Genomic DNA, 15,651 nt, shown 5'->3' with positions numbered 1-15,651 from the left:
TGCGATGCTGATTTTTGTGCGTCATCGTCCTTGAAAGTTTGTTCGATGTAAAAAGGTGAACATTCATTGTTCAAAAGGATTAATTGTGGTTTAGAGCGTGTAGCGTTTGTTGTTGTTTTTTTCATGTTGAAAGTGCGATGCTGATTTTTGTGCGTCATCGTCCTTGAAAATTTGTTCGATGTAAAAAGGTGAACATTCTTTGTACAAAAGGATTAATTGTGGTTTACAGCGTGTAGCGTTTGTTTGTGTTTTTTTCATGTTGAAAGTGCGATGCTGATTTTTGTGCGTCATCGTCCTTGAAAGTTTGTTCGATGTAAAAAGGTGAACATTCGTTGTTCAAAAGGATTAATTGTGGTTTACAGCGTGTAGCGTTTGTTTGTGTTTGTGTTGTTTTTCACTACGGTTGCAATCGATTATTTTTAATTACCCTAGAACTGAACCTTTCGTGGAAACTTTGGGATAATAGGAGTTGAAGTTAAGGAAAATGTCTTTTATACACCAATGTGCACCACAGAAATAAAATATTTGTTTAAAGATTATCTTGAAGGCAGCATTGTTTCAGTACTATTTAGAGGTTATCTTAAAGGCAATCTGTTTCAGTATTGTTAAGAGGTTATCTTAAAGGCAACCTGTTTCAGTACTATTTAGAGGTTATCTTAAAGGCAACCTGTTTCAATATTGTTTAGAGGTTATCTTAAAGGCAGCATTGTTTCAGTATTGTTAAGAGGTTATCTTAAAGGCAACCTGTTTCAGTATTGTTAAGAGGTTATCTTAAAGGCAACCTGTTTCAGTATTGTTAAGAAGTTATCTTAAAAGCAACCTGTTTCAATACTGTTTAGAGGTTATCTTAAAGGCAACCTGTTTCAGTATTGTTAAGAGGTTATCTTAAAGGCAACCTGTTTCAATATTGTTTAGAGGTTATCTTAAAGGTAGCATTGTTTCAGTATTGTTAAGAGGTTATCTTAAAGGCAACCTGTTTCAATATTGTTTATAGATTATCTTAAAGGTAGCATTGTTTCAGTATTGTTTAGAGGTTATCTTAAAGGCAACCTGTTTCAGTATTGTTAAGAGGTTATCTTAAAGGCAACCTGTTTCAATATTGTTTAGAGGTTATCTTAAAGGCAACCTGTTTCAATATTGTTTAGAGGTTATCTTAAAGGCAACCCGTTTCAATATCGTTTAGAGGTTATCTTAAAGGCAGCATTGTTTCAGTTGGTAACCAATTTGGTTTTAAGTTAATAGTTAATTTCACAATAAGTTGCTTTTATTTCTTTCCACAATGTGACAACGACAGAAACAATGGGATTTCACTAACTATAAGGAAAGCTACAATACATATATATATAAAGATAGAGAGAACTAAGAAACATATTATGCACTTATTTATAGAGTTAAACATTTCTACAAGTTTTATACGATTCCCTGTTCGGTTGAAAAAGTCAGAGATTCCCCAGTGACTCCCCTACCACAGGTTATGTTTTTTATGGAGTCTTTATCTAACCGGCACAGATGTGAAGTGGAAAATAACAAAATTCCCATCTGAATATACAGTGATAAAATAGTAGATGGATGACATTCGTGGGCAGTGAAGAAGCTTCCTAGATGAACTTAACTTCTCAAAGCCATGTGTGTGTTTTTTTAGATAGTTTGGCCGTATAGAGCGATGTTATGTTTATAATAATAAATATATAAATGATATGAAATATCAGAAAGAAAAGTAGAGTAAAAACCGAATCTCCCATAAAAGTGGTTCTGAAAAGAACTGGTATTTACATGATATCACTTCTAAGTACTGGCCGTATATGCGTGTGTGTATATTTTAAAATGTTTACGATACTACTAATGTACGTTCAGTTTTCTACTTACTGCATGATACTCATTGTGCTGTAGTATCTGGATATCAGCATTTAGGAAGCTTCGAAAGCTTATACATACATATATGACAAGTTATAAGCAAACGAAATAATAACTTTGAACATTAGGTCTGGTATTACACTATTCACCATGGTTCATAATGAACCGAAAGCGTAGGATAAAAATATTAATATCCGGGATGACAACATTTACTGAGCTTTCACAATCAACCAAAAGTGTAGAATAACAATGTTTAATATCTGAGATGACAGTATGTATTGGGGTTTATAATTAACGGAAAGTGTGAGATAACAATATTAATATCTGGGATGACAGTATGTATTGGGGTTTATAATTAACGGAAAGTGTGGAACAACAATAGTAATATCTGAGATGACAGTATGTATTGGGGTTTATAATTAACCGAAATTGTGGAACAACAATATTAATATCTGGGATGACAGTATGTATTGGGGTTTATAATTAACGGAAAGTGTGGAACAACAATATTAATATCTGGGGTGACAATATTTATTGGGGTTTATAATTTACCGAAAGTGTTTGATAACAATATTAATATCTGGGATGACAATATTTACCGAGGTTTCACAATCAACCAAAAGTGTAGAATAACAATATTTAATATCTGGGATGACAATATTTACCGAGGTTTCACAATATGAATTGTCTAAGATAAACATAATTAATAACAGTTTAGGAAAACTAAACTACAGAACTAAAGTGTTACCCAACAATTGGGAGAAAAATGTTCACCAACATTTACTGCTGGATAAGATATGGTAGCTGTTTAATCATTTCTAGTTTTACTTAGATTTTTAGGTTTTGTTTATTGTTATGCACAAGACTACACAATACGGTATCTGTACTCTGCCCACCAGGGATATCGAACCCCGATTTTTAGCGTCGTAAGCCTGGAGACTTCCCACTAAGCCATTGTGTGTGTGTGTATGTTAGAACTTTATAATTAATTACGTACTACTTAAGTACTTGCCCCCCAGTGGCACAGCGGTATGTCTGCGGACTTACAACGCTAGAAACCGGGTTTCGATACCCGTGGTGGGCAGAGCACAGATAGCCCTTGTGTAGCTTTGTGCATAATTAAAAACAAACAAACTTAAGTACTCTTTTTTTTGCAAAAACATGTGCAATTATTATTTTTCCTATCTATACGTTATTAGCTACGTTCAAGTTTAATGCCCACAAATATTAACTTTACATCAAAATGCTTGTTTCACTCTAATGTTGTAGTAAAGTTTAGGAGAATAGTCGTACATACCCGATTTTAAGTTTCGTTTTTATTTTATACGTACTATAAGAGCAATGCTGCTTGGAACATTTTTAAACCTCTATCTACCGTATCCAATGTGTTAAAACTGAGATGGATTTAATCATTAACTGTATTAATCTCATTATCTTAGTTTTAAGTAAAGGTCAACACATATTACTCAGGAGTTATTGTTTTAGATATTAATGTGATAAGAACATTCAAAACTCCAGTAAGGTTTGTTTCAGAATTTCGCGCAAAGCTACATAATGGCTACAGCCGTTCGTAATTTTGAGCTGATGGACTAGTTGGAAGACATTTAACAGCATCTACCACCAACTGTTGGGCTATACGTTTCTAATCATATAATACGGTTTGACGTGTGTTTGCGGACTGAAAGCTGAAAATTCACAGTCCGAGCACACTAATTCGTAGGCCACGCCCGACCTGACTCCAATAATGCTATTTAAATGATATATTTCAAATAAATGGAAAAATAGGAAATATCTCACTCACAATAAAATCATTATAGGACAAATAACAAAATCCATTCAACAGTATAGGATAGATAACGAAATCCATTCAACAGTATAGGATAGATAACGAAATTCATTCAACAGTATAGGACAGATAACAAAATCCATTCAACATTATAGGACAGATAACGAAATCCATTCGACATTATAGGACAGATAACAAAATCCATTCAACAGTATAGGACAGATAACGAAATCCATGCAACATTATAGGACAGATAACAAAATCCATTCGACATTATAGGACAGATAACAAAATCCATTCAACATTATAGGACAGATAACAAAATCCATTCGACATTATAGGATAGATGACAAAATCCATTCAACATTATAGGACAGATAACAAAATCCATTCAACATTATAGGACAGATAACAAAATCCATTCGACATTATAGGATAGATAACAAAATCCATTCGACATTATAGGACAGATAACAAAATCCATTCAACATTAAAGGACAGATAACAAAATCCATTCGACATTATAGGACAGATAACAAAATCCATTCAACATTATAGGACAGATAACAAAATCCATTCGACATTATAGGATAGATAACAAAATCCATTCAACATTATAGGACAGATAACAAAATCCATTCAACATCCCGAAGAAGAGGCTCATCAGGAGTATACTCCCTCCTCGTCATCGCCAGCTGCCTTAGTACACGGGATATTATGACATTATTTGCATTTATTCTTGCATGAATGTGTTCTCCTGTGAAGTTTGGCGGAAATAACGAAACGTCAGTGATGAAACGGGTCCCTTCTCCGAGATGTTCAGTGGATTTTTGCCATCTGTTCTAATATTTCATTTTTTCTTGTTTTGTCCATTTATTTTAAATCTCTAATGTATCTATAGGTATTTGTATAATATATACAACAAGAAAAGAAAAACCTTTCAAAAAAGGAAGTAACTGTGGGGATGGCTAATATCAATCTTTCAAAAACAATGTAAACAAGATAGTAGGGATGGCATTTGCTTCATCCCTAAATAATAGCACAGGCACATGGTGTAGTAGAATGTTAACAGACAAAACTAAGATAAATTAAACTCAATTGTGATTGAATATTTATATACGTTGCTATATATAAATTCTTGTCCGTGCTATTATGTAATGATGGTGCAAATGCCATCCCTACTATCTTGTTTGCATTGTTTTTTAAGGATTGGTGCTAGCCATCCCTATATTTACTTCCTTTTTTGAAAAGTTTTTCTTTACTTGTTTGCTTGTTGTTGTTCTTTTAATGCAGTGTTCCAACAGACATGGGAAGGTTGTATTTAAAACTAGGTTCTAAGTAAAATGAGGTTCCAACTATAATATTTATTGTTTATCTGTTATAGGCTGGTAATTCCTGTTTCACCCTGAATTTAAGCTTTTTAAAGGAACAACAGATTTCTGTAAGAAAGCTATCTTCAAGAGGTAATGATACATCGTTTAAATTAGAATCGTTACTGTTATTTTTTAATTACTACTAGTTATTAATAATAGTTATAAAAGCGGATATTCTGATAGAAACTATGTCACCTCAGTGAAATTGGTTGACACTATTGTTTTGGTTTTTGATTTATCATGTATGATATTTACAGACATTCCCAGAACTCGTGACTCAGTCATTATATAGACATTGTTATAAAAGGAAACACTGTATAGTATTGTAAAGTTCTGATGACCTGTTGAGGAGATATTTAAAATAACATTTCGGTGAACAATCCGAGCCATCCCTACATAGACAGTGCCTCCGCCTGCCTGATAAGTAAGTAAATATCAACCTTTGTTTGAAATTAAATATTTATTCTTAAAAAAATATTCTAATTCAAGTTGTATAAGTTTTTTTTAGAGCTTTAACAACTTCATAGTTTAAAATAAACTAGTGTTTGCAATCGATTATATCTTAAAAACTGGTGAGTAATTATCAGGTTGTAAAAGCGCTACAAAAAATTTAACAACGTGAATTTAAATATTTTAAAGAATAATTCCTTATCTAAAATAATTGATAAATAAAATCACAATATGAAGCTCCTGTTTGTTGTATTATACATCTAGTTGAGTGGACTATAGAGTTCATTGAGTAGGAAGTAAATAGAAGGGTGGGGGTGTTCAAGAAGGAGCTTATCAGACCTTTCTAATTAAATTACTAGGGTTAAAATCTTAACAAAATCGTACATCCAGTAATTTTTTTCTTTAGCACTTAAAGCACTTGTTTTGGATGTTTCATCATCAGAAACGGGCAAAACTTGCTTTTAGTGTCTTCTGCAAAACGAGATTTGTTAAACGTCTACCTTGTTAACCGCATTGTCAATCAACATCAGATGATTACAGTATTCTCTGTAACAGCCTCTTTCTCTTTCTGATTGAAGTTGACTGATGAGACGCGGGAAAACAAACCAACCTTCTCCAACTTGATTAGGCTCAGCTTACCGCCACTACTCTACACAACACTAAAACCGTGTATGCGCCGAAAACGCTAGACAAGCAAGATTATTTTGTCATTAGACGCCAGATGTTATAGTTTGATTTCCCACTTCTACATCTTATTGCTATCAAGTACGTTTTTGGGCTGGGTAAGATAATTCTACTTAAGACACTTTCTCGTGTTGTAAAAAAAAAAAATATCCAAACAAGTGCGCTTGTGTTAAAGTTGACTTTTTTCCCTTTTTTTATTTCATCTTCAAAGCTTGCTTTTCGGTTGTTTTCTTTATTACGCATCGTTGATGGTAAAAAAAAACTCTTGTTTGAAACGCTAATTCGTTTATCTTGTTGATTTTTTTTTGGCACTGAACTATTATCACACCAAAATTAGTTCTTGCCGTACTACTGATGAACTAATGACTTTATACTGAACGAAAAACAACAAATGTATTTCTTATGAACCTCTTGTTACTGAATTATAGGATTTTCTGACAGAACAAAGAAATAAACAAGCTTCTAAATTTGACTACTCTGGATATGTGAAATACCGAATGTACTATCCTATGACAGACCTGATGATTTGCGTGCTCGGATTGAGAATCTAAGATATAACGCTTCGTGGCCCGTTACCGCAAAAACACGCTCCGCACTTTAGGGTCGTGAGTGTGCTCTAAAAGTGACGGGTAAAATCTCAGTATTTAGTCAGACAAGAGTATCCCAAGAGTTAGCGGTAGGTGCTGTTTACTAACAGCCTTTCACCTAGTCTATCAGTTCCAAATTAGGGATGACTATTCGCGAAAATTCTGAACATCTTATTCAGTATCCTAACATTGTTTTACTCCTTTATTTATGTTTAACTACTTCTTCGCATCTACCATAGAAATTGTAGCTGAATCTTTTTATGTTGTAGTATCTCATTTCGTTGGAATTAAGCCTTAAAAATACAGTAAATCGGGAAATGTTACAGCTTAAAATTCTGATTTTATTTTAACATGACAGTTTCGTTAGGCACTAGGTCAGGACTCTCAAAATTCAAGCAGTATCTTCCTGCTCAACACGTGTTGTTTACGTCACATATTCTAAATGGACTTTTCTCATCCCAGAATATAATAATGAGGCCAAAAACTCCATCCGTTGCGATGTTCTACAACACAACGCCTCGACAGAAAGTGGTGTAATAACTTTTACTCTTAGAAATTCACTAAGCTTAAAAAAATGAGAGTCAGCTTGACCAGCTTTAATCTAAACAGATTCATTGCATGGCCCTTCAGTATACTTGTAATCCAAGAAGCTAGGTTTGTTTCAAAATATTCCGCAAAGTTGCACAAGGGGCCACCTGCGCATAACAGTCCCTAATTTTGAACTGACAGCCAATCTAAAGGGAAAGAAACCAGCTAATCAATAGCACCACTGCTTTGGGCTGCTCTTGTCTGATCAAATATTGACGAATATTGGGATATGAGTGTCACTTCTATAGCGCATCCGTGGCCCAAAATACGGAGGGCATTTCTGCAGCAATGGGCCGTAAACTATGTATTATCGGATTCACATTCCGTGAACGCTAACCACTAGGCCACGCTCGGCCTCAATCCAGGAAGTAAAACTGATCATGAAAAAATAATGCACCGAACTATACCTGTCACTTACAGTTTACAAAATTAAAATGTGTCCCCACGCTGACAACTGATACCTGTCCACATACGCCTTGAAGTCGTATCTCACTGTCAAATTACATATAGTTACAGTTCATACTTAGCTTCTCACTGAACACATTAAATAAACACACGTCATACATATATAAAGATAAATATGTGTATATTAAATCTTAGGCAATCATATAAATGACAATTTTATAAAATCATGCACATGTTGATATCATTCCAATAAACTGTAGCACTAATCTTACCTCTGTTTTCAAAAGGGGTGGTTGGTAGCTAGTAGGACGATATCGCTCCCTCTGGTGGTATCGAGTGTGAATGTCGCCTAGAAACAGTTCAGTACGCATGTTTCTCGGTCGATGTCGATGGTGAAAAGGTTTTCTATGTTCTACACGCATCAGTTGTAGCTCGTTGAGGCTAACGTGCAAGGACATCAAGCAGTCAATATCTTCAACCACTTCTATGACGTCATTTCCTTTACTGTGATGATTAATTTCGATGTAGCTATACACGAGGTATTTCTTGTAGGATCTCCAAGGTTTCTTAACAAAGCCTGGACACGACCTGTTGATTCTATGTTCAAGATTATGCGCCATATCGTTACTGTAGGGCACAAGGTACATACGTTGAGTAACATATTCTGTTTCCATTCCTCCTGGAACTATCCATGATGGTTGTGCAAATTGGAAATGACCCCACGCGGAGATGAAAAAAGCCGGTAACGTGCAGGAATCGTCAAGATAGTAAAATTGCTCCAGAAGAAATGTGTTGTTATTTAAAAACTGGTTTTAGTCTTAACCTGCGGCGTGTTCGAATGTTATTAATCCCATTAAGCACTTACTGCCAACAATATCTTGCAAGATTTATCGATTAGATATTGGTTATTAATTCTGCTGCTGTCTTGCAATGTTTTAGGTTGTTTGCAGCACTGAACACTTCCAGTATAGAATATAAGAGTGGAATTGATTCTGTATTATTATTATTTTTAAAAACGATATTTTCCCTAATTAGGTGCGAAACTCGACCAGGTCCAGAATATTTACTGAGAAAATATAGCCTCCAAACACTATATGGAAGATACTTCTCGAAACATACTCTACTTTCACTACTGGTGTAACTTTGACCCTTGACCCAGCTCTGTATTAATCTCTGTAATTCCGAAAGTAAAAATTATTTATCTGTGACCATACTCTAAATTTCAAAAGATAACATTTCCACATGGGAGAGACAGAAAAAAATCAGTCAGTAAAGATTTATCTGAAGAATAAAATAATTTTCATGTGGAGTTCATGCTGAATCTCGGGAAAACTGGATATTCTAGTTTGCCTTTCCCTGCATTATTTGGAATTTAAATTGAATGTAAGTAATTTTATTTACATTGAAAGGTTTCCTCTAAGGCAGTGGTACTCAAACGTTTTACAACCTCTCCCCCCCCCCACCTCCCACAAAAAAAAACATTTGTGGTCGAATATGTGAGAGCTGACTTCGCTTTATTAACTACAGTGAATAATTTTTTTTCCTGAATTTTCTTACTGACTCTCATGATACGTTCTGCGCCTCATTACCATCAAAAAGTGAAAATCGTGCTCCATATTTTGGAGCCGTGGTTGCGTTATAAGAATGACGGTCAAATCCCACTACTTGATTAGAGTAGCCCACGAGTTGGCGGTGAGTTGTATTGACAAGCTGTCTTTCCTCTAGTCTAGGACTTCAATATCAGAGGATAATGTTCAACATCAACAACGTTTCACCTTCCCCCTCCCCCAACTTGGAAACTACTGCTCTTAAGGACAAATTGGAAATTTGTGAGAAGATACGTTTACATGAGTGTGAATTAAATTTCAATTCATTTCATTTAAGGCATTAAGAATCGTATTTACGGCAGCATCTTCTTTCTTCAAAGTAAAAATTAACGTCAAGAGGTTAGCATTTTGTCAGGATAGGCATAGCCGATCTTAAGGCCCCTCGTTCTGGAGGGCCTGTGTGAATATGTTTATAAGTGATTCGATCTTAAACATGTAGCTGCAAAACCCAAAATCCGTACAGTTGGCCCATTAACACATCGTTCTGTTACACAGTTTCTGTTATGCTGTAATACATTATGAAGGGTCCTGCACTTTGTATATTGCCTAAGGCCCCGAAGTGGTTAAGGCCAGTTCGGAGGACAACTTCTAGGCTTTGGCAATAAAATATAACCAAATTGGGTTGGTTTGTGCGAATCTATGTCTCAGCCTGCATTGTGGGATAGCTTTTAGACTTAGAGAACAACATTTTACAAAATGGAGCTGGTTAGTTTGATTTTTGTGTAGTAGAATAACTCCTATGTTTTTATAACAACAGATTGAGGGAATGTCTATGTGCTTTTATTCTTAAGCCTGCGTAGTGCAATGTGTTGATCCTGCTAAGACTTTATTAACTGGTCTTCATTTTCATCAGTTCAAACTGCGATGTTGGCTCATAAGAACTATGACAGGTCAGATAACACTTCTCCGTTCCCTTCTATCAATCCTCTTTTTGAATTTAATGAATCGTTTCCACGCACAGTAGTTAGCCAACACTCTTTAGTTGAAGGTCACTGCGGATTGACAAACAGATGTCACGTGCGCCACTCACGAGCTTCCTGGGGCGTTAACAAGTGCGGGAAATACGATTCTGCTATTTAGCAAGTATGACGAACAGTTAATGAAAAAATTAATGGCGTGGTGTCAGACGCTCACATAACACGAGCAGAGATGTGTATTAAAAGAAAAAAAAACGTTTTATTTTTGAACGACTTGTATACGACTCGATGTACAAATAACCCAAAACAGCAGCTGGTCAGGTCTCTCTGCAATATTCTAAAGTTTCGTGTGAGTTACTGAATGATATTCATGGGGCAAGAGCTAGTCGTTGTAACTATACATGCCCTTGATACTATGTTCAATACCTCTAATTATGAACTAATGAAGAGAAGGAAGGTTACTAGTCAGTCATTAGCGCCCGCCGCCATAAGGGCTTTATCCAGGTCTTTGAACCGAATGACACGATTAACAGTTACTTTTATAATGATTTTTTGTTTGAAGTTAAGCACAAAGCTACACAATGGGCTATCTGTGCTCTGCCCACCACGGGTATCGAAACCCAGTTTCTAGCGTTGTAAGTCCGCAGACATACCGCTGTGCCACTGGGGGGTGGGGGGGGGCTTTTATAACGAGCCCACAGCAGAAAGCACGAAAGAGTTCTGTATAATTGCGTCTCGAACCCCGGACCCTTCGATCGCCAGCTCAAACGTTAACCACTATGCCACACCTAGCCCAATCATTTTCAGTCCATTATGTTTACATTTTGTAAGTTTCTTTGCAATGACAAGATAGACGGTCCATAATTTTCTAGTACCACTTGGTGAAGAATTTTCGATAGCATCAATAAAGAGTTATTTTGAGAAGATTTGCGATATCCTTTTGATAATTTTTCTATTTCCTGTAACCTCTTGTAACATTTCTATATATTCCCTATGAAAGTATTGGAAAATTCTCAGTTTTTTTTTCTTTTCTATAACAAATACTCATACATACACACACACGTGCGTATGTAACTAGCTTCTGATAGTCACCGCTTATTTTCCTGGTAAATGTTGCTTTTTTTTATTACTTAAATGTCCCAAAAAAGCTTCAGATTTGTTTTATTTTGTTGTTGTTTTCTTCAGTTCTGTGCTTACGCTCCATACGATTTGTAACGTACATACAGAGAAATATTAGAACATAATTTTCTCAAATTTTATATTGTCTTTCGGATAATTTTATTGATCCGTAAATAAATTAATGGCAAAAGGTAAAAAAAAAGGAAAAGTTAAAGGACATCCACTTGAAAAAAAAAATTAGATTTGATAAATACAGGACTCTGGGTTCCAAAAGAACCTTGTAGCTTTATTGTGGAAAACTCTTTGTTCTCAAAAACTCCTCTAAGTTTCCGTGTTTCCAGGTCTTGATTGATTCACATGTACCTACGCGAAATATCTCATTCTTTTATACTTTTTTTCTTTCTCTTTTCTCGTTCTTTCTCTACTTCGTCACAGTGAAGTATAACAGAGACTGAGCTCATGACTGAAGGTTGCCCATGATTCTTTAATATACTCTTTTTGATTCCTTTTTGGAAACATTCGAGAGAAGAACGCGAAGAGCAAAAGTAAGAGAAAGGAATTCACCAAACGAAAAGAGTGCGGGATGACAAAAAAAAGGGCGTGGAGCTTCTGAAGCTTGATGCCATGTTACGAGCAGCGTGTTTCGGGGATTGAAATGAACGCCAGAACTGAAGAAAAATAACGGAACTGTGATACAAGAGAAGTTCCTAAAACAAAAAAAAATATAGTTAAGTAACAAGAAACATAGTGAGTTTCGGAAACAGCACAGATAACCACGTCTTTTGAATATGTGTCTGTATACAAGAAGATGGTGAATCTCAACCAACAGATACACAGATTAGATTGTGTTGTAACTGAATGTTAATGGACTATAAATGAATATTTGTTAATAATATTAAACAGTTTAGCTTCAATAAAAATATTCTGCAGTGAAGTTTGGTTTGTTTTGAATTTCGCGCAAAGCTACACGAGGACTATCTGCCCTAGCCGTCCCTAATTTAGCAGTGTAAGACTAGATGGAAGGCAGCTAGTCATCACCACCCACTGGCTACTCTTTTACCAACGAATAGTGGGATTGACCGTCACATTATTACGCCCCCACGGCTGAAAGGGCGAGCATGTTTGGTGTGACGGGGATTCGAACCCACGCCCCTCAGATTGCGAGTCGAGTTCCCTAACCACCTGACTATGCCGGGCCAAATTGTAAAGTATAAACAACCAGTGCATTCTACCATCTATATAGAAATTACTTATCAGTATAAGGGGTTAATAATTCTGGTTTTGGGTTCTATTAAGCTAAGGTTTTCTCTACGATAACCTCTTATAATTTTGTAAATAAATATTCAATTTCCACATATCCTCAACTTGCAACTTGATATAACATCACTTATAAAGAGGCCTTCTACTAATAAATTTGTTTTCCACTCTCGACAACCTTGTGACTACAAAATCTCCCACCATATATGCGACAAGTATAAAGGAAACGTGGTCATGTTACTTCATTATCAAATTCTAAACACTTTGATATTGTAATGATATTGCAACCTCATCGCTGGCGCCAACTGTATATCTCAAACCTCCAGTCCCATCACAACGAATCGTTTATATGTCAATTCGAATCCCTGTCACATCAAACATGCTCGCCCTTTCAGCCGTGGGCGCGTTATAAGTGACGGTCAATCCCACTATTCGTTGGTAAAAGAGTAGCCCAAGAGTTGGCGGTGGGTGGTGATGACTAGCTGCCTTCCCTCTAGTCTTACACTGCTAAATTAGGGACGGATAGCGCAGATAGCCCTCGTGTAGCTTTGAGCGAAATTCAAAAACAAACAAACAAACAAAATTATATGTCAAACCCTCAAACATTAGATTAGCGTAGCTCTCATACCCGAGTCACCCAAATACAACATATTCGTAACTTTCTTATTTCCTTCCCTATAACTTCAACTCCCATCATGGGAAAATGTTGTATCTCAATAATTCGTGTATTCCGAAATACCCAATCTCATTACATACTAATAATTTCCGAGCCTTCACACTCCTGCAAGCAAAGACTTTTTTGTTAGACAAATCTCTAATTGAAGCACGACTTTATACGTCAAAACTCCAGCCTCGTTATGAACGCAATTTTCTTGTCTGAAAATCCCATTGAGATTTTAGCAAAGCTGAAAAAAGATAACTTGTTTAAGATGGTGCATGATGTGAAACTGTTTGATAGTAGAGTTCGTTCGTTACTGGCTTGTAAAGCACAAACCCACTTGTAATAGAAGCATGATCACAGACTCGACTATAGAAGTTATAAGAACGATTTGTCTATCTTGAGTGCGTATCGTGTCGCCGCAGTTGCGAACATGGCTCCGCTGCAACACATTTTATACGTGTATACTAAGTTCACTACAAAATACCGACCAAGGAATGCCGACACGCATAAAGTTATGGCTGGTCAAAACGTCAGAGACTTTTTCCAAGGAAAGATATTCGTATAACGAGACTGTTAAATGATGAAGAGCCAAAGACATAAAATTTCGAAGAAGGGAACTTTAATGTTCTTCATACAAGCGGGAAAACTTACACTGTACATACAGAGGAGCCATAGAGGTTTGTTTGTTTGTTTGTTTTTAATTATGCACAAAGCTACACAAGGGCTATCTGTGCTCTGCCCACCACGGGTATCGAAACCCGGTTTCTAGCGTTGTAAGTCCGCAGACATACGGCTGTGCCACTGGGGGGCGAGCCATAGAGGAATTGAAAACTGAGGATGATAAACACCATAAGTAAACCATTAGCCTCCAAACTCTGCTCTGAAATAGTTGTAGAAATACAAATTTCAGAATTCATGTTTAACTGAAGTGAGGTTCGAAATTAATAAACTATAGTTAGTTTATAACTGTATAAATTAAGGACAGCTGCGAAACTATACCTCAACCCAACATGGACTAATGCTCCCTTCTGCAAAGTGAATGTTATGTTTACGAAAGAGAACTCTCCGACAAACATCCATTGGGATGAAGCTGGGCATATCTTCTGCTACTATCAACAAGATGATAAACAAGGACATGAAGCTTACAAAAGCTCATACGCTAGAAGTGAAAACTTCCAGCCCTGCCTCGAAACCAAAAGCTGATTTCACGAGAAAGATGGCAAAAAAGACTGAAATCAGCATTCCCATTTGTTCACACGTTTATCAAGTCTCCTGATGCAATTCTAAGGGAGTTTTGTGCCTTTCTTCTGCTTGAACCTGGTCTTGGAAGCCGACGTCTACGTATAGTGGAATGTCTGTGAAAAGTCTGTCAAGAATTGTGGATTAAGACTCACCCCAATACCCTTCTCAAGAGTTTGTTACAATGGAAACTGGATATACATGATCATGGCCAGCAGAATGATCAAGGTCACCAACAGAATAAATAGTTCCGAGAGCAGCGATTAGCCTTCAGTAATATGACACATTTAATAGTTTAATAGCTAAGTAAGTGATTGTTAAATTACTGAAATTCTCTACTAAACAGACTCATTTCTTTTTATTGTCAGTCAACGAAATTATTGAGCTGTTTTAAGTCTACACAGTTTAACACCAGTAATGTAAACTAGCGACTCTTATTCCAGAAATTGGGTTGACAGTTCGATCACGCTAACCACTAGTCCATTCTAGAAAAATTGACTTAGAAGAAGACGAACGATACTAGCGTAGTTCAGTAATTAGGAAGAACGAAGAATGTCATTAGAGTGATTCTGTAGGACATGAAGAAGAATGTCATCAGAAAATAATGATTGTCACAAAGGCGACTGTGCAGTAAAAATGTTACATCAGAGAGAAGACAATGAGGACTGTCATGAAGGTAACTTTACCTTAGAACAAGAAAACTGAAGCCAGTATAGTTCAGTAATATGAGAGATCAAAGATGTCACCAATGTTTTCTGCAGGACAATAAGAATAACGACGTCCAAGAAGTTCATGAAAAGAAGAAAATGAATGAAAAAATGTCAGCAAATTAATTCTGCAGCAGAAGACTGACGCCGAGGGAGTTCAACAGAGTAAGAGAACGAGGACTATTACCAAGGTATACAAACTGTAAATGAGGATTTTTCTAGGGTGATTCTGAGAAGGAAGAAGTGCTGGTAAATATGTTAAGTATTTATGAAAAAAGAAGAAGTCCCGGTAAATATGTTAAGTATATATGAGAAGGAAGAAGTCCCGGTAAATATGTTAAGTATTTATGAAAAAGAAGTAGTCCCGGTAAATATGTTAAGTATTTATGAAAAAGAAGTAGTCCCGGTAAATATGTT

The 15,651-nt window shown here is 36.0% G+C and overlaps 1 protein-coding gene across 1 annotated transcript in view; it reads right to left on the bottom strand.

The window, feature by feature from the left end:
* Nucleotides 1-15,651, bottom strand: part of LOC106466046 (protein APCDD1-like) — a 32,654-nt gene that overhangs the window by 13,290 nt on the left and 3,713 nt on the right. The window contains exon 2 of the mRNA XM_013926289.2: nucleotides 8,000-8,533. Within this exon, the coding sequence (XP_013781743.2) occupies nucleotides 8,000-8,533 (534 nt within the window). The remainder of the gene's footprint in view (nucleotides 1-7,999; nucleotides 8,534-15,651) is intronic.

The sequence above is a fragment of the Limulus polyphemus genome, unplaced genomic scaffold (genome assembly GCF_000517525.1).
Source record: "Limulus polyphemus unplaced genomic scaffold, Limulus_polyphemus-2.1.2 Scaffold2133, whole genome shotgun sequence".
NCBI classification, from domain to species: Eukaryota; Metazoa; Arthropoda; class Merostomata; order Xiphosura; family Limulidae; genus Limulus; species Limulus polyphemus.
The sequence above is the reverse complement of the archived record's forward strand: the minus strand, read 5'-3'. Positions and strand labels throughout refer to the sequence as shown.